This window comes from Molothrus ater, chromosome 16, assembly GCF_012460135.2.
Source record: "Molothrus ater isolate BHLD 08-10-18 breed brown headed cowbird chromosome 16, BPBGC_Mater_1.1, whole genome shotgun sequence".
Lineage (NCBI taxonomy): Eukaryota > Metazoa > Chordata > Aves > Passeriformes > Icteridae > Molothrus > Molothrus ater.
In genome coordinates, this window is record NC_050493.2 from 10,436,906 (window position 1) to 10,457,265 (window position 20,360).

The 20,360-nt window shown below is 42.2% G+C and overlaps 1 protein-coding gene across 3 annotated transcripts in view; it reads left to right on the forward strand.

The window, feature by feature from the left end:
* The first annotated feature begins 2,732 nt into the window (after positions 1-2,732).
* GRIN2A (glutamate ionotropic receptor NMDA type subunit 2A) overlaps positions 2,733-20,360 on the forward strand; it is a 156,999-nt gene continuing 139,371 nt past the window's right edge. For 2 of the 3 annotated variants that reach the window (XM_036392354.2, XM_036392355.2), the window contains exons 1-3: positions 2,733-3,230; positions 3,984-4,209; positions 5,661-6,083. In XM_036392354.2, the coding sequence (XP_036248247.1) occupies positions 5,679-6,083 (405 nt within the window). In that variant the 5' untranslated portion in view covers positions 2,733-3,230; positions 3,984-4,209; positions 5,661-5,678. The remainder of the gene's footprint in view (positions 3,231-3,983; positions 4,210-5,660; positions 6,084-20,360) is intronic. The other variant, XM_036392353.2, reaches the window with a different exon arrangement.

Sequence of the window (20,360 nt, forward strand, 5' to 3'; positions counted from 1 at the left end):
GTTTTCATGTAGCAAGGATTACTGAGGAAATCTGCCATTTGTTTGAGATCTCTCAAATTGTCTTAAACTCTTGCAAGGAAGACTGTAAATACTACCTCTATTGATAGTAGAGGGGCAACAGTGGGACCTCTAATACAGTATTTTTTAAACTAATTTTGGTGTAATTTAATGAGAAGAGTTTTGGGTTTTTTAAAGAACACGGTTATACTTAGCTTACTTAACTGCACTTCCTAAAAGCAAGAGGAAAATTAGAGTTGTTTTCTGGAATCTGGAGGTTTAATTTGACTTTTAATTTAGCTGTTCTAACATTCTGAGGTTAAGAATCTTTCAGCTGGTAAAGCAAATTAGAGAGCAAGTTAGTGTCACTCACTGAGGAGTGACACTAACTCAGTGACAGAGCCAGAAATCTGCCTTGTGCCAGCCCATCAGACCCTGCCCTGGAAACATTGCCTGGACCTCGCAGTTTGGCTGCTTGTTTCTGTTGGCAAGTGCTCTCTGCAACAGGTCATGTCCAGAAAGAGGAAACCTTTTTGTCATTTGATGTTATTTTAAGAGGAACAGAGTATGAAGAAAGTTCCTGACCTTTAAATATGTGTTTATGCAGGAGGCAGGCCTGGTAGGGAAATTTCAGGTGGGAAATATCCCCAGAAGGCACGACTTCAAACTGCTTGAACTTGTGTTGTAGGTGCTTTTAGAAAAGTGCAGAGCTGCCCATGTGGAGCAGGCAATCGTTTAAGGGTAAATCCACCTGCCTCCCAGAATAAGTGCTGTCCATGAAGATGGTCAGTGCCCCATGTGCAGGGGTGTTAGTGTTTTGTTACAGTGTTTTTGAAGTAAGTGTTCCCTTACACAAAATTTACAGGGGTTAGACACTTAAATGCAGGCTTTGTTTTCTTGTTTCTGCTGAGTGAAATTGATGACTTGTCATGTTTGCAGCTCTTTAATTTAAAACTGTGCAAATATACCTAGAGATGGAGTGTGAATATCTATTAAAGCAGCAGTCTTAATTTTGCAGCATTTGCTCAATTCTGTAGGCAGTAATCTGCTTGAATTTGGAGAAGCTTTTGGGAAGACTGCGTACATATTGCCAAGATTAATCCCACTGTGTTTGCACAAAATTTTAATATGCTCTATTCTAATTTGTAAATTTGGACTGGTTTTATCATGATATTTCACAAAATTTTATGAGAGTAATTGAGGAAAAATATTTGGAAATAATGCTAAACTATTTCTAAATTTGGATTAATAAAAATCATATAGCTCTGAAGTTAGAAAATGTGGGTATTTCTTGTATTGGTCTTTCACACCATTAGACTCAGTGTATCATACACTAAGTATATTGTATCCTCAGTATTTCCCAAAACCACCATGGGCCTTTTTATATTTTAAACGTATGCTGATGTTAGTGCTGCAATTTTTCACCATTGTGAATTTCACTTTTATTTGAGGATTTTGAATCTGTTTTTGCTGCTGTTCCAGTAAATCTCCTGAATGATAACACTGAAATAACCCTTACACAAGGATGGAACTGCAACCTCCTCTCCAGTAACCGTGACAAACATCACTATAATATTTACAGGGGGAAAATGTTCATCCAGGGTGAAATGCAGAGATGCATTAAAACATCAAACATTAAAAAAAAAGAAGGCAGTTGAAACCGCTTAATTGCTTTGCTTAGACTAATGTAATGTCTGAGGAAGTAATCCCTAAATAAGTTAGGAGGTGAGATCTTTCAAAGGAGGAAAAAACTCAGGCATAGACCTATCAGGGAATTCAATGACGAGACTGTCAAGAGCAGTAAAGCTGATGTGTTGTTAAATGTCTTTGGGAGAGATTTCTTGGTGTTCTGTGTCTTAATGTAGTGAAAAGCAAACTTCAGAGGATGAACGTTTGGCATTATTCTATTTGAACCCAAAAGTTTCCTCTGGCATAGGAGTGGGGGGTCTGTCAAAACGTGTGACTTTGCCTCACTCTGAAGTATTCAGTGTGGGAATGGACATGGCTGTGAAGGATGGAGCATGGAGGAGGCCATCCCTCTGTGGTACTTAGCTGGCACATTCATTTGTGCTAAACCAAATAAGTTGTGGCAGCTGGAGCAGGATGGTGGAAAGGGAAAAGCAGGAGAGCAGTGGAGTGAGGGAGAAGGCACAGCAGTGTGTGGTGGAGGGATGTTGAGGTGCGCTGTGGTGTGGGCAGGGAGGCAGGAATTGCTCTAAGGCCAAGTGGGTCTGACGCCAGGGCTGTGAGAGGGGAATGGGAGATGGGGAAACAGGCTTCAGGCTCTGAAATGGGGGATGTGGAAAGGAGGATGGAGCAGCAGGGATGCACAGATGGAGCCAACTTCTACAGAGCTTTTCTGTGATATTTGGCTGCTGTCTGGAGCTTTTAGGGCTGCTTTTAGTGTGTAAGCTGCTGCTCCACATTCATTCCCCTGAGCCCCACGGTAGGGATTTCTGCTTGACAGCCCCTGCATCAAGGGAAAGGAGAACACTGGGGTTTCCCGGGCTACCAACCTTTGGCCGGGGATGTTGCTGCGGGGAGAGCGCTGGAGTTTGCCGCTCCTATGCCCCAAACCCGGTGTTCTCGCCGTTCCCCCAGATCTGACACCCCCTCCCCCGATTGCCTGCGTCTGACTCATTCGCTGGTGCTTGTGCAAGCAGAGCGGGGCGGGGGGTTGGGGTGGGGGAGAAGCCTTCAAAGTATCCAGAGCGGCTGCTCTGGCTCTGGCAGGGCGGCCGTGAGCTGCGCCCCTGCAAGGGCGGCGGTGCCGGGGGCGGCGGAGCGGAGCGCGCCCGCAGCGCCGCGCAGGCGGCCCCGGGTGGAGCCCGCCGCACCTCCCGGAGCCCGGGCAGTCCCCGCCGCTTCCAGGGAGCCGAGAGCAGCTCCGTGCCCGCCGTCCTGGGGAACTGCTGCGGCAATATCGCGATTTTAAAAAAGGGAAAAGATTAAAAAAAAAAAAAAAGAGAAGAAAGAAAAAAAGATGAAGATGCTTAAATGCCTCCTGCCAAAAGTAAAGAGCGAATCTCAGTTGCAATGGCTCTGCTAAAACTTGATCATGCGGGATTTCAAGCGATAAAGAGCTGCCGGGCTGCTATTTACTGCGGTGGGAACAAGTTGCAGGATGAAATCCAGGCGTTAAGGGACCTATTTTCCACTTCACTGTTTGCAAAGGAATCTACTGAAATGACTTTGAGGATCTTTAAACTGGAACTATGTGGAGGGAGAATGCAGTAAGTACCGCCGGGTGGGGAGCCCGGATCGCGCCCATCTCCGGGGCAGGGGCGCCGCGCAGGGCTCTGGGCTCTCGGTGCCGGCTCCGAGTCCCCCGGCAGCACCGAGGGCCGGGCAGGGAGCGCCGGCTGCTTTGCCCGCCGCGCCAGCGTCCTACATAGAGCTGGGGTGCTTGAAGAAGTGCCTTCATGCATATTTACTGGGAATTATGAATGAAAAAAACCAGAGCATTCGAGCTTTCCGTGGCGGGCTCTGCTCTAGTGTCTCCCTGGGATTGTTTATGGTAAATTGGGAATGAAGCGGTTCTGCTCCAGCAGAGCTTTATCCCACACCGCTTTAGCTGTGCTCCAGGTTATGCTTGTTTTGAACCTGCCAGAAAACTCCTGCCCTTGCTCATATTAATTAGTTTGCTTCTAGCTGCGCTTTCCAGGTTGGATGTCTCTTCCCTTAGCGCTCAAGCCCGTCCATCTCACTTGGAAGCACACGGGCAGTTGGGAGCTCAGGATTTTCCTGACCTGGATAAGATGAGGGACGTATCCCGGACGGCTGAGGGCTCACAGAGCTGCTTTTAGCAAAGAGCTGAAATCTAAGTAAGGGGGGGGGAACTTTTGAGCGTAGTCACTTTATTTCCGCTCACATACCACATGAGATCGAAGTATATTTCTTTTTCTCCTGTCAAATCTGCGACCTGACTAACGGCTTCTCCTCGTCTCCTCTTGTCCCCCCGCTGTCCCGTCCCCCCCCGTGTCCAGCCCCCCCTTGCCTGTCTCTCTGTCCACGTAGCTGCCCTCCCGGGATGCGATGTCGCTCGCAGGCTGCGGCGGGGATCACGCGTGCGGCCAGCGGCGCGGAGGCCAGCCCTGAGCCCGGGCAGCGAGGGGCGCGACATGCCCGCGGTCGCGACATGTCCTGCAGCGACACCGACAGCAGCACCGGCACCTCCGGCAGCCGCCGCCGCTCCGTCTCCTGAGGCGCTGGGTACGTGCGGCCTGCGCCCGCACGGGGGCGCCCTCGCGCCGCGGCCGGCCCGCCGGGGCGCGCGCTCCCGGTGCGCGCTCCCGGCACCAGCGAGCCGTGCCCGAGGGGGACTCGGAGCGGGGGATTGGAGAGGGGGGGCTCGGAACAGGGGGCTTCGGGGGGCCCCGAGCCTTCCTCGGGTTCGGGGGGAAGCCGGGGCCGTTCGGTGCGCTGTTCCACCGCGCTCCGTGTGGCGGCGGCCGGCGGGAGCCCGGCCCGCAGTGAACCAGGCAGCGCTGATGTGCAGTTAAATGCTCTGTGGAGTGCCCCGAAAGGAGGTGGCGATGCTGCAAGCCCGTCTGGCTGTGTGTGTGTCAGCAGCGGGCGGCTGTGGCCGAGGTTGGGGATAGGGCTGGCGGGATGAGAGGGGAGATGTGAAAAATGCCACCCCTGATTGGACAGCCCCGCGTGTGTGCTCTGCGTGACGCTCTGCAACAAGCTTGGCTTGATGTGGCACAGGGACTCCCTTCCTGCAGCTAGCAGAGAGCCAGTTATGGGGGTGGAAATCCCCCGGGGCTCAGAAACGGGGAGATCTTGCAGAGTCAGACCTCCTCTCCTTCTCCCTCCTTCAGATAGTTCAGATCCTTTCTGTGGCTCAATCTCTCTCCCCATCCTACTCCGTCTATATTCAGCCCCCTACAGAGTCTCAGTGAAGACATGAGGTAACCGATGCAGTGATGCTCATTTATGGAACACCCTCCCCTTCAACACTAGGGACAACTTTGTGTCCGAGATCAGCAGTTCTGAGATGCTCAAAATCTGAATACTGCATGAGAGGACAGAGAAGAATTAAGATAGAATATTGTGCTTTTGAATCTGTTCCAGAAATGCAGTAGGATTCCTTAAGCAGCGGCTGCCTAGGAGGGATCCTCAGAAATAAAACAGCATGGGTTTGGGATGCTGTGAGATGTATGGGGTGTGTGGACTGGGGTTTCCAGCAGACCTCTGGCTCACTTCTCTCATTTTGGGCTAAATACCTCTCTCTGATAGACCGTGACTAAAGTTTAAATAGATGTCCAGGATGAAGGGAAATATTCTGGATGGAAAAAGATTTCTTTTACCTATTTTAGCACAGCAAGGTTGAAGAGAAGGATGATAATGTCTTTTTTTAAATGATGTCAGTCATTTTAATTTTGTTGGCTATCCAGGAAGAATGTTAATGGGTCTTTTCTCTGAACTTCTGCTACAGTTTTTGCCTTGCTCGTGGAAGGCCAGCTGTAATACTGTCATCAAGCCAAGTTTTTGATAGGATATAAGAGGCTTGACTTGGAACTAAGGTGAAGGATGCATTATAAAAAGCTGCTAAAGTTTGCATTATGCCCAGAAGCCTTCTGTTTAAAGCCTTCTTTGAAGATATGCAGTATATATATTTTTCTCTACTTTCTTCTTATGCATTGTGATCGCTTTTACAGGGGATAAAGCTGGCAAAGATGAGGAAAATTGGCTGTGCTCTCCTGGTACTCCAAGCTCTTCTGGCACCTTTGGATCTTGTTCGTGGAGCAGAGAAAAATTATCCCATCCTGAACATTGCAGTGATTCTGGGAAGGACCAAGTACATAACAGAGAGAGATATCAGAGCTCTCTGGACCAGGGAAATGTCAGCAGACCTGACTGTTGATATCAATGTCGTGACTCTTCTTGTGAACCAGACTGACCCTAAGAGCATCATAACACATGTTTGTGACTTGATGTCAGGCACCAAGATCCATGGAGTGGTTTTTGGAGATGACACTGATCAGGAGGCAGTAGCTCAGATTTTGGATTTTATTTCATCTCAGACTTCTATTCCAATTCTTGGAATTCATGGCGGGGCCTCCATGATAATGGCAGATAAGGTAGGAAAATTTATTAAGAGCTCTTGCTATTCATTTATTGGTCTCTATCATGAATAATTGTTACAAGCAAGTTCAAAAAAGATGCTCTTAATTGTCTGTCTGTACTTGTATGCATAATAGTGTCTTTGTTGATGGCTCATCAAATATTCAGAAATATTTTGGGGTTCATACCTGAAACTCAACTTTCTAACACTATCAAAGCAGCCCTAATGAGATATTACTCTCCAGCACATGGAATGATGGTCAGTTAAAAAACTTTAATAGCTAATATGATCAATACATGTAAAACCAGCCTCTAATAGTAGGTTCATCAAATGATTTGAGGATAAGATGTAAAACTATAAGCAGATGTTCTGTGGTGCTTGTGAGAAATAGCAAGCAATAGACCTGAGTGTATCTGGGTGCAACAGTAATAATAGGACAATAATAAGCCAGACTTCAGTGATCCACTACAGTATCTGAATTAAGTAGTCATGCACACTTGAACCACTGCATTCCAAGAATTCATTGAATGAGATTTTTGCTAACTGGATAGTTCTACTTTGCTACTGTAGTTCATGAAATCCAGTAAGGGCTGTGTGAAATCTGGAGATAACGATAAATGGTCTTGTTGGAAAAACATATTTTTATGTAATCTGTTGTGAGACTGGAAGAGCAAAAGTGACTCATGTCTCAAGTTCCTTAACAAAGTAAGGATTTTTAAGAGCTCTTTGCTGGCACTGCAGCATTGCTTTTGAGAGGTGATCCCTGCTGCTCCTGAGACAGGCGCTCAGTGCAGGGCTCAGCTCTGCTGGGGACTCTGCCTCGCCTGGAACTCGGAGGAGCTCCCAGTGTGGTGTAAGAGAGGAGAACTCAGAGAGTGCAGATGAGGGAAGTCACTGGTTTGCCAGCACTTGAGCATCTTTAATGTTATTTCTAACTTATTTCCTGGTATTTCCATGCTTTAGGGTTCCTTATTCATTGATTATTATTTTTTCTTATGTGTGACTTTTGAATAGTAAAGGACTCTCTGAACACATCTGAAAAGGAAGTGGTCCAGATACATTATTTTGTGAAGTTAAGGGGGGGGAAAGAAGCAGGGTTAATTGAGGAATCAGCTTTGAACTTTGGAAACTTTTACCTCTGGAATAGACTTTTTTCCATTGTGATAAGAGGTCTGTTTCTCTTGGTGTTTTGAATAATCTTCCTTTAGAACTTGGGAGGACAATAAGTGCTGAATTATAGCAGAGATCCTATAACAATGCATTGATATCTTGATTTATACAGAAAGATCATTACAGTCAATGCTGCTATCTTAAATGCAATTGCAGTGACCAAATTACAGAGGCAATTATTTCATGTGCTTTTAAATTACAGTGCAGATTTACTTGTCTTTTAAAGCTGGGCTTATATGTATTTAATACTTCTATTTGACACATATTTCACTTAACTGTCTGCCAGTGTAAGAACACTTGATCTCAGCCAGGGCCAAGTGATGAAACTCTGGAAGAAATTCTTACAGAATCATCTTCACTTTTGGTAGCAGATGCAGGATGTTACTGATACAGATCTATTTTTACTTTTATGTAAGAGCCTCTAGAAAATGAAACAGTCTATTTTTTTGTCTCAGTAAATTACTACTATTTTCACTGTATGCTAATATTGTCATTATTGTATCATTGTCTTTTATTTTAGGGGTTATCAAAGTTTTATTAGCAAACTTTCCTGCTGAAATTTAGCTTCTAAGATTTCCAGTTGGGAAATCAAAATTGTCTTTTGTGTGTTAAAACAATCTAACAGAGCAGTCTTCAGTAGCCTGAATTGGCTGAAGGAATTGTTTGTTCACATAACTAATATTGCCTTAATTTTCAGCTTGACCTTTGCAATGTGCAATGTCTTGCAATGGGGTTTGGAACATCTCAGTAATGAGACCTGCAGGTGTTACTCAATTAACCATTCATTTAGGAATGAATTCCTTGGAGATGAAGTTGAAATTCACAGTGCTGTCATAAAATTGGGGAGATGAAATCTGAGGGAGAAGGATTGGAAATATGAAATCTTTCAAGTCTCTGTCAGGATTTTAGCTGGCACACACAGGTGTTGGCTGACTTGTGAAGATTATTTTAAGTCTCCTGCTTTGTCTCATGCATTGAGATGCCTGGCTGTGCAAAAGGTGTCTGGTCCCACTCCTGCTTGTGGATGCAATGCTCTGGCACTCTAATAAGGCCATTTCATTTATGTCCTTATCCTATGAGTTCTGTGCCAGGTGGTTGTTATGTGATGCTGAACTCAACTAAACTGAGGGCACAGGAATGGGAACTCATTTATAATGCTCTGTACTGCTGAAGACTTCACTGAATGACTCAGAGGAGATAAGCTACCTTATTCTCTGTGGCTAATAAATATTATGTCAATGTGAATCTTGACTGAAGACCCATATCTGTTAAAAAAAAAAAAAGTTGTTTTATATTTCTAAGAATGAGGTATGGCCACATTTGGAGTTTGCAGTGATTAATGCAGGACATCCAGCTTTTGAAGCACTGCATCCCTGTCTGAACATCTGGGGTGAGTGGTGTGTTGTCTAGACTGCCTCCTTTGCCAGCCCAGCTCTGCTTCAGTTTGCTCAGAGTTTGCCTGCACCATCTGAGGAGAGATTTTGCATGATTCAGACATGGAAAATAGACAGGCATGTGAAGCCAACCAAACCTGAATGTTTCTGAGCCTTGCTGATCTCTTTTCACCTGACATCAGCTGTCCAAACCCTACCAACAAACCAATGGGACACCTGGGGGTTTATGGCACTTACTGGATCCTGGCTGTGCTGCAGAGATCCCCTTTGGGCAGTGCCACATGCTCTGCTCCAGCTGATTTTATCCCCTGCTCTTGGCAGGAGCTCTCCTGCCAATGAACTGCTCCTTGGCTTTGGTCCCCAGTTCTGCCACGCACTTCAAGCATATTCAGATGTGGGATAGTCTGCTGAAACAAGATGAGAAATGTCTGGGGCATCTGTGCCAGCCTGCTGTGCATCAGCATCCCTTGGAGGATGCTGAAAACAGGCTGGCTGTTTATTCATCTTGTATCTCTTGACATTTGAGACATTTCAACAGAAACATTGCTTAGGAACTGTTTTCTGACTTGAGCATTTTGTTTCAAACATAGTTACCTTTGTTTCACCACATGCTATGATTATAATGATAGTATTTGTGATACTTTTTTTTAGAAACAGAACATCATGGTTAGTTCTGTATCAATGCTAAAAGACTTCTTCACATGTGGGAATATTATCCCTATGTATTGTAAATATGTCCAGGAATATTTAGTGTCTTTGAACCATACTGCTTTTGCTGATTGCAAACCTAAATCTTTCCAGAAGTCTTTCTGAAAGACATAATTTGAGGCATTTTATTGTTGTGGAAGCACTCACAGTCATAACAGTCAAGAAGTGTTAAGGGTGAGGGTAATTTTCCAGAAGGGCTATCACAAAGTGATACTTCTTGAAACAGATCTGGAAATGTTATGCAAAATAACTAACTGCTTTTCCAAAAGGTAAGTGCTATACATTATTGCACAATGATCCTATGAGAGCCCTGGAGCTTAGACAGGGTTGCTGGAGGTTGTCTAACCCAGCCCTTGCTCTCTGATGAGCTAATATGGAAATCAGATCATCCAGTCAAGTTTTGAACATCTCCCTGGAAATAGATACCACAGCCTCTCTGGGCAATCTGTTTCAGTAATTAACCTCTCTCACCATGCAAATATTTTCCTTTTATCTCATTAGAGCTTCCCTTGATACCACAGGCTTTTGTTCTTTTGCTGTGAATCAGAGTCCAGCTCTCAGTGTCATTACAGGCTGCAGTTAAAGAACTCCTTACCTGTCGCTTTCCTGGGGAAAAGGTTGCTTCAGCCCTTGCACTTTGGACTTCCTTGGATACATTGGTGTCATGTACGGGGAGACCCCAGATAGGACAAATCTATAATAGCAGTCTTGGCTTTGGCCTGGTGGGTGCTGCGAGGGGAGCAGTCGCTGTGCTGCTGCTGCCGCAGCCAGGTTGGGCTGTGCCACCGAAAGGGAGCACTGCTGACTCATGTTCAGCCCGTCCCCTGGCCCCCGTGCCCTGGAGCTCTGCCGGACACTTCATCAACGAGGCATCTAATTGCTAATAAGCACTGAGCAAAACTCTACTTTGAAGTCTTTCGTTCCTTTCGTGGTGATTTTTTAGGTACTTTAGTGAAACACTTGAAGATGTTTGCGTTACTTGTCATTTTCACCTCATTATAGGTATAGATGGAATTGCTTTGTTTTAGCTCATTTGAGAGGCACAAAACTGTGCTGCACTTGTGCAAACCAGAGCTCTAAGCAGCTGTGATCAGAGCCCTCCCAGACTCCTGGCTCAGGAGCATTTATGTTCCCTTGTCCATATGTGACTTAGATGTTAAAGTTCCTCCACACGTCCTCCAGCTTCTTTGCCAAATGTCTCCATGGCACCGTGACTCTCTAAAGGACCAAAAAGGTTAAGCTACACTTAACTCTTGTTCTATGTGTAAGTGGGCTTCAACTCCTAATGCTTTCAACAATGTTTGATGGATGGCAGGGGGATGTTGTATTTGTTTTTTATTGTAGAATCTTTTCTGGAGGTCCTACTACATGGAATGTGCTCATTAATTCATGTGTCTGCCATATGCATACGTAGATTCCTGTCCAACCTGTTTAGTTGGCTTGTAAAAACAGTTCTGTATTTCATTATAGAAAATTGCAAATTTAAGATTTTCTATAATAGCAACTTTTCATTCTCCACCCCTTATTGATGGCTGATGTGTGTGGCACTATGTGTCTGAGCATGATACTCACGTTGGCTTTGTTATTGTTTGGAAGATTAAGCCACAGGTTAATAAATACCTTAGTGCAAAAATAGCAGTATTCATATAACTGCTGTTTCAGGTCTAGACATAGCTTGCACTACTACATAGTCTGTTGCACACAATATTTCCAGCTTCTGACTCATTTAAAGAAGCAATTGAATTTGATTTTCTTCCTTTCTAGCTGTATGAAGGTCCCTATGGGAAGAATAACCTTCAGATAGTCTAATTTTTATTTTGACCTGCAATAGAAATGTAACACTGACCTTGCAAATCTGTGTTTACTTGTCCATATCCATAAAGCCAATCTATATGTACTTTTGAGAAAGTCTTGCACATCCATAAGATTTTTAGACCTAGAACGCAATCTGTGGTAGCACCTATTGCACATTGTGCAATTACTCATTCTGTAATCAGTGGTGTTAAATGTTCAAAAACGTGCCTGAGGTTTGTCCTGCTGAGGAGAATGCAGTGAGTGGATACAATCTCCCGTGTTTCCCCCCTCAGGAGGCAGTGCTGTGCCAGGGTGAGATGGTTGGTGTAGAGCCTGCTGGTTTAGACATTGCTATTCCTGTGCTGGCATGGCTGGGAGTGTTTGCTGCCTTCAACTGGGTCTTGGAACTCAGAAGAGCATTATATTAATGATGTGAACTTTGCTTTCTTGCTCTCTTTCTCCCACTCCTTTTATTAAGGGTTTTCCTAGCAATGAATTTTCCCAGAAGTGATTTTATTATTCTCGCTCTCTTGTCCATGGAAGCTTATCCCTCTTAATTCAGTGAAGGAAAACATGGATGAATTTCTGGAATACTGCAAGAGTAGACTTGAACTGTCACTCTTACAGAGCTCAGGGGAGGGATATTTAGTTTAATTTTCCAAATTAGAAGGAAGCTAGTTTTGAAAAGATTAGGAATTTTAATAACTAATGAGCAGGTTGTAGGAAACTGAAGTCTTCTAGAGTTTGCTTGATATTTCATGCAGTTTAGGTGTAAGTTCCTGATATTTTAGTTTGCTTAAATTTATAGCTGCAGCTGAGCTGAGGGTGCAAGGTTGGTTTCCACACTCCACTCATTTAGGAGAGAGGATGGTTTGGCTTCACTTTAGTCTTTTGCAGTAAGCTGTACATTTGAATCTCAAAGGTACTGTTTTCTTTCTCTTCCAACTGTTCTTACAGTTTTACCTTGAAAAGAGAAATCTTTAAGTATCTTTGTTTTGAGCAACAACATCTTAAAACTGCTGGCAAGTCCCTGTTGTAGATCATCCAAGCAATCTCTCCAAACTATTGCCTGCCTGTGGGTAATTACAATACAGCAGACTCCTGGGCTGTGAAAGTGGGACACAAGACCTTCAGCATGATATTCAGCTTCCAGAAACTCCTGGTGGCATCTTTGGGATTTTTTTTCCCAAGAACATTCTCAAATACAAAATTAAGAATTATTCCTTTTAAGCTATAAAATAATTATAGGCCATTACAAAATACATAGCAAGTTTTTGGCAATTAGAATTATCCAGAGAATGTACCTGAAAGTCTAAAATTATGCAGTGTACAGAACAGAAGGGCTTTGATATAATGTCAAACACATTTTTTTGTGTTTCATGTACTAATTATTTTTGAGGATGCTTAGATTAGTTGAATAGACAGTTCATTAGTGTGTTTTGTCACTTATTTGAACTAACAATTTAATTTGAAGAATTTCTCTATAATTTTTTTATTTTGCTTGGAGGACTCTGGTATAGATCTGCCTACATCGTGATGGTACAAAGGCTTTGAATGGATGCACAGAAAGAATTTGCAGACTGTAGCTTTTATTTTTTACAAATCTGTGGTCATCTGGTTTGTGTGTACTCTTTCCCTTCCCCTCTTCCCTCCTCCTTCCTCCTTTGCCTCTGCTCTTCCCTGGAGCTATGAAGTTGTGTGGATTTTACTGAGAGAGCCCAGCCTGGATTGTCTCCACACCATCTGTCACCATATTGTTTGTTTAAATCCTTGAGATATTTTCTTCTGTACTTCACTGAAATAAATACATAAAGCTGCAGCAGCATCATTGGCTATTTATATTAGATTTAGACTTAATGTCCTTAGGAGAAAACCCCTGTGCTTGCAATTGAGGTGTATGAGCTGGAGGCACAGTTTGTAAAGCTGCACGTGGTTCAATTCCCTGCCTGCAGAGCTCCAGTTCTGCAGAGTGTTCAGTGCATCAGCCCAGCCCCTCTGGCTTCTCAGGGACACCCAGCTGGGCTCTCATGGCCCTGCAGGGACACTGCTGCTCAGGGGTTATGCTCTGTCTCCCCACTCTTTCAAGGAAAATGTTTTGTGCCCTTTGGGAAATGTGGGATGAATCCTGTCTGTCCTGAGAGTTGATAGTCTGGGTCAGGGAAAGGTGAAACTCGCAGGCTCTGTGAAACCAGAACTGGAAATAAGAGTGGTTAGTTAGAAGGGGGAATGTTTGGAGAGAAATTGGAGTGTGCAGAAGAAAGGTAGTATAAAAGCTGAGCAACCATTAGGACAATGAGTTTTGCTGTTATGCAAATGTGATATTCCAAGTTGCTGATGGGGTTGGTTGGTGCCACGCTGCTCTAAGTTTATGATATGCAGTTAATGTTGTCTCCTTTCCCTAGAGCAGTTTTTTCTGTACATTCCATACACATGAAGCTTAAGGGATCAAAAAGCCTCAGTATCTGGAGGGAGGAGGAGGTTCCAGGTGTACAAGTTGTCTCTTATTTGGGGAAGAGCAAAATTCCTCTGGAGAAAGGTCTGTCCTTTCTGGGCTCCTGGGCTGAGGGATAAATGGGGTTCCCTGATGAACCTTTGTGAATGATGTAAACCTCTTGAAAAAGGAACCATTTCTAGTCCAAATTTGTGACGAAGATTTTATTTGCGTACTGATTCTTTCAGCTCTGCAGATGAAAGAAATAATTAATGAATGTACATATGTAGATGGCTTATATAATCTATTTCTTTTCTATTCTCCTCTTCAATAGCTACAGAGACTGAACTAAATTTAGGAAGTCTAGCTACATATCTGGGGTCAGACTGGTCATAAACTTCTAGAGCATGGCAGTAACTCCCTTTGGTTACTTAGCCAGAGGTACATTTCCTTCTGGCTGTAACACACTAGAAACACATTAAAGGGTTCTGGATGAGATTTGACTAAAACATTGTAATATTCTGCATACAGCTCCAAATCAATCTCAATTTCTTTTGATAGAAAGGCATCTCTTTGGACATCTTTTGTTTCTTATTTGGGTGTGACCAGCCCTGAGAAATCGAGGTCTGTGTTTTTTGGTATACATGCAGGCTCTTCTCCCTGCTTTCTCCTGGATTCCCTTGCTGAAGGTGGAGAAGGAAGGGTGAGAGAAAAACAGGTGGTAATCTTGATGCTTTTAATATTTTTCAATGATTTACTATTGCTTGGAGTGGAGCCTACAGGTGGTGATGCTTTGGTGTGCTGCATTGGCTAACAGAAATGTGATTTCCCAGTAGGATTGCATCCAGCCATTCTGGGGTAGCTTGGGTTTTTTCAGATCAAGACCTTTGTGCATCCCTTGATTTGGGTTTTGAGTAACCTTTCTTGGAGAGGTGCTTCACTACCACATGACTCCCCAGTCAGTGTTTTGGGCTTCCTGTCTCCATCATAGGTTTGGGAAAGTAATTTCCTTCTAGGCTTTTAATGAAGATAGGCTGAACCATTTCCTTGTCACAAGTTCCTTGCTGCAGCATGACTGAGAGCACCAAGGCTGGTCTTGCTCCATGGCCTCTGCTCAGTGTTTGTGGCTATTTATAACCTGCCTTTTGTGCACATTGCAGCAAGATATTTCTATAAACATGTTTCATTCAAAGGATTGCTGAGTGGAAAGCTGCTTATCTTCTTTTTTTTTTTCCTTTTCTTGACAGTGATTTTTTTTTTTTAGTGTCCTAACTTTTGGTTCAAAATTTCTGTAACTTTATTGATGGAAATTTTTGTCTATTTGTGCTGAGCAGTTTGCCTTTCCATGTGACTAAATTAGCAATAGGACTGCGTTGTTTTCACTGCATTGATTTTGTGTCTAGTGGAAACACACTGTGTATGTACAACTACTATGAAAGAAGAAAGAGCAGGGATTTTATAGCCACCTTTCAGCTCAACAAAATTTGCAACACAATTATGTATGACAGAAAATAGAATTAAGGTAATCTCTTCTAAGTAACAAGTTGCTTTTAGGAGTTACAGAAACATATAATTACCAGACAAATTGCATGTTATTTTTTGTGTGTGAGGCTAATTAAGAGTTCTGAGTAAATTGTGTTGATATAGGCATCAGAGCTTATGAAGTACCTAATTGGGATGAGATAAGGCTTGTGAATTCATCATAAGAAAACAAATGCCAGAATTATGAATTATGTGTCTGTATTCTAGTCAAGTACCATTTAGGATGGTCTGGTTTATTTTCAGCAGTCACATTATTTTTGTAGGAAACAAACCAGCCCTGTTTTTTATTTGGTTTTGATCTGTTTGCCATCCTCTCCTCTCTCCTTTATCTGCATTTAACTACTGTTATCTGCAAAAAGGCTGACATTTCCTTCTGTGGAATCGGGGTTCCAGAGGAAGATGTGCATGGCTCAGCTGCTTAGCATGTGAAACTTTAAGCTCTGTCCCATAACTATGTAACAGCAAACTGGTACAGAAGTTGTAAAAAGAAATATTTGCTTTCTCCACTTGCTCTTAGACTGGATTTTCCTTACCCAGTCCATTGTTTGCTAATCTCCTTTTCCCAGGAGCTGCTTCCAATCCCCCTCCTCTGCTGGAGCCTTCAGCTGCTCCCCATCCATTTGCTATTCCACTTCATACTTGACTGTCATGCTAGTTAGGATGGCTTTTTATTTTCATTTATTGCCTTAATTTACTTCTAGCAGAAGCAAAGGTGGGTAGGGGGAATACACCTCTCTGCTTAAAATTCTGTATCCCTGAATTTAAGAAATACTGGGACTCTTTCAGTATACACAGAGCACAGAAGCCAGTTGCTAAAATCATCTTAATTGGAGCAAATAAAAATTCTCTGGGGTCCCAAGAATGAAGTAAAAACTATGAATTTAAGCCAGACCTCTTCTTATTAAATTATCTTATTTAATAAGCAGGAAACAGAGGAAAGGAGTATAAACTGAGCCAGGTGAGTGAGGGCAGTGTTGGTGGGAAACTGAGGTGGTGATAAAACAAAAATAAAAATTAGTGATGGAAGGGATCTTTTGTGAAAAAAGCAGTATGAGAAAACCAGAATTATTCAAAATACTGAACAGTTTCCATCTCTATTTTTTCAGGGTTCCTGACCTTGGGATTTTGGGCAATCCTTTTCAGTCCTAAGTCATTCCTTCTGCATTTGTTGACTACTTTAGATACTTGTACAGGGAGGTTCTTGCTTTTCCTGTTGCAATGTGGGGAGTCTTGGTTGGAGTGAACCATCTGGAAACTGATGTATTGGAATGTCTACTTGTATCCATTCCAGGGCAATTTAAAATTTCCCTACTGCTCCTGTTTTTTTCCTTTAGTATAACCTCTGAGACAGGGAGTCTGTTATAGGCTTTTCCTGAAATAAAATCCTCCCCTTGTTTTGCTGTGCACTTGGCTGGCTAGTGATGCTGTTCTGTGTAAGCATTCATTTCTATAAAAATGGAAAGAGTGTTCACTAATTCTCTGATTTGTAGTAATATAAGTATGTTTCTCTATGCATTTATATTCACTCTGTTCAGGTGCTTTGAGGGAGTGCCTAATACCTTGCATTATTTAGGAACTGGAGTCTCAAAATATATTAATAATTCCCTTAATTCAATTCTGAATTTTGCATCTCCCATTAGGGCTTTTAGAATACTTGTGGCAAGGACAGATTGACAGGAAAAAATATGAAAGCAAATTTCTTCACACTGTCTTAGGTGATTGCTAATTTTGCAGTCTGCCCTGTATGTGAATGTGCTGTTGTTACTGTAGAAATACCATTCTGAGGCTCAGCTTCACTGGCACTTGGTACCTAAAGTGTTATTACGTGCACTGAACAAATTCTGGATCCTGAATGACACAAATCCTGATGTTGTCTAACATCTGGTTGGATCATGAGGCTGAAAATGAGCAGCGTCTGCAGAGAACAGAGCTCAGGGGAGAGCCAGGCAAGGACGGCCTTGGCTCTTTGTGGGGTGAGCTTACTTGTGGAGGGGAAAATACAAATTACATTATCCCCTCCACATTTGGGTTAGATAAAGACAAAAATGATCTTCATAACCATTTCCAGATATATTTATCCTGTCATTTTTACCAGTCTTAACAGCTGCAAAAATAATGTCACACCTTTTCTAACCTTTCTCAGGTTTCAGGCCTGCAATCTCTCACATTCCTGTTGCTCTTTACTATCCATCACTATTTTATAGTATAACAGTAGCTGAAATATTTCCAATGATCACTGAAAAAATGACACTAAATAGATGACTTAGGACAGGTGCAAATAATAAAAGAAAAATCATGTTATAATATCCTGAACTGTTGCTCAGTATCTTCTCACTATATACAGATATTTTCACTATATACACTCCTTATATACAGATATTTTTATGACATTCCCAGTTTCTCATAAAAACACATCACATGATCTCTGAATAAAAATTTAAATGAATGTGTTGGAAGTTTGTGGGTTCAGCTGTCACTTGCAGTGTGTGTGTCTTTACTGGTCATTGAAAGCCTTACCAATCTTTAGTGTGCTTGTTTAAATTGTTTTAAGGTATTCTTTCTGGCTCCTTCCTGGTATGGGATAACTCCTGGCCTAAGAGATGCTGGGTTTTGATGTCTCTTTTTTACAGTATGAGGCAAAGATCTTTAAATAGGGAGAGACTTCAGGCAATAATAGAGTGTAACAGTCCACCTCAACAGTCCACCATCCTTATTCCAGTGTAGGTCCTATTGATTTGTTAAGCTGCAGTGCAGCCCTCAGTGGACACTGCCTGAAAACAGTGGCAAACTTAAGCTAAAATAAGAATGAACTCTGCACATTTCCAACACTCTGCTGCGTTTTTTTAACTGTACAAAGTAGGTTATAGGTATGCAAAATCTTAGTTTTAAATAAGTTATGCAGAAGAAAGCTCTCTGGGTCAGCAAAGGCATTTCTAAAAGCTGAGGAACAAACTGCCATGAGGAAAAGATAGTGTGCAGGTCATATACAAGTCCACATGGAAAGCAAAAATCTTGCTTGTGGGATCCTGACTTTGGTGTGATTGATTTCATTGGGAAGTAAAGGATGAAGAGCAAGTGCAAAGTAAGCAAATGCTTTAAATAATTAGTCCTTTAATGCTTATTTAATTGCTTTTCCTGAAAATTTCAATGCTGCCATGTAAAGAGATAATGAAGGGGGTTTTTCCTTTCTAATGAAGGGCTTAATATGTTCTTTATGTAACAGCCATAAACATGCAGACACAGTCTTGTAATATCTTCTAATATGAGATAGAAAGGCCAAGCATGCAATAGACTTAAAGCATTTTCTGCTAAGAAGAGCAATCTCTAGCAAAAGGAATGATTTGGTTTGTTAGGGGCTGCACTTGGGGTGTTCTGTCTCATGATTTACTGGATTGGCAGTGAAATGCCCTGTTGACAAGCTGGTTGGTTTAATTTCAGTTAAACCTGAGTGTTATTGACTAACTTATTTAACCTTCATTTTGATAGCTAGGTTCCTGCCTTACTGGGTCATTCTGAGGTTTCATTTGCATATTCCACCCAGTTAAAAATTCTGGTAGCTTTTTAAATTCAGCTCAGATGGTGGAATATTTTCCTTCTTAACAAGCATTCTAGTTTGTATAAAAAAAATTTCTCCTTCCCTTAGTTTCTTTTTAAATCAAGTATGTACAGTAAGCTTGGCTCCCCATTGAGCTGGTTTAATCATTTGTTTTTTCCATCTGCAGAGAGCCAGTTCCCAAAGTAACTTCAAAGAGCCTTGCCTGAGTAAAAGCTTCCAGCTTGGGAGCAACAAAGATTACAGAAATGAAATATGCTTATGCAACTGCTCAAAACCTCTGGCTATCTTGACATGGAGAACACAACTGAATATTTCCCTCTATTATTCTGTCACTATAGACCTTCAATATTTGTAACTGAGAGTTTTGCTGCCACTCTGCTTTTGGCTCCCCTGGTGACTGCACAGAGCGATGTGTTACACAAGTGCACAGACCTGGCATTTGTAGGCTCAAGGGGATCAATGGTGTTCTGGGTCTTGAAGTGATCTCTCATGTGACTCCAACAAGAAAAAAACCCATAAAATTCAGCCTTGATGTCAATTGTCTATAGACAAGGCTGAAGACTTACAGCTGCAGCAAATGCAGACTATTTGTAAGATTTTAGATTTGTGCAGGCTTTAATCAAATGATGAAGAGGCTTCAAGTGAAATGGCTCCTGGGAGAGTGGTAACCTCCCTTTCATTTAAAAAATTTCCTATGTTGACATGTGTAATCTCTCAGTTTGCTGAGAATAGCCAATCCCTGCCCAGTACAGGTAGATAGTTATGGGATGCATATTTTATATCTAATGCATATGTCGTGTTTGAGGGCAGTAACAAACTTAAAGTAGTTGAAATTGCCAGTGTTTGTGAGAATCTGCTTCATATTAAGGTCAATATAAGTAATTGTCTTTATTTCTGTGGTCTTCCTCACAAGTTACTGTTCCTTATTCATGACATTTCAGTCCAGTGGTTGTCATCATCACTTTGAAGAAAAGCTGATTTTTTTTTTCTTTTTTTTTTGACAAAACTATCTGAAAGTCAGTGTGTCTGGGATTTGTCCCAAATTAATTTCCTGTGGAGAGAAGAGTTATGAGTTTGGTCTCAGTACAACGACTCTTTTGGATTATAATATCTGTCAGTGGAAATGCACTACTTTGGTTTTCACTGAAGCTATTTCAGATCTTAATTTTTGGCTTAATCAAATCCTTAGCACAAGCAAATCTAATTCTGGCATACTATTTCAATTGCACAGACTTTCATTTCTGACTAAGGATTGGAAGGATTAACCCAGATTTTAGCAGTTCTCTCCATGACTGGGTGGATAGGATTAAAATCTGTGCTGCTCACTGTGGCTTTTTATTCTAGTTTTTGATTAGTTATGTCTGTTGAGCAGGGTGGGAAATTTTCTGAGGTTAAGACTACAGCTAAAAGAAGTATGGTGAATTTACTGGATTGCATATTATTTTGATTAAAAGTACAGCCCAGACATGCTTTGCCTGTTTACAGCACTACAATTTATAGTTTAGTATATTCTAGGTAAATTTTGTAGTTTGAAGTATTAATGTATATAAATTTATCATATTTTGGCTATATAAATACATATTTTAAGAAAAAATAATTGGGTAAAACAGGAATGGCATTAACAGGACCCAGCTGTAACATCTTGTTCAGGACTGGCTGAATGCAGCAAAAGTTTTTGGGCCAGAAGCTGGGAGGATG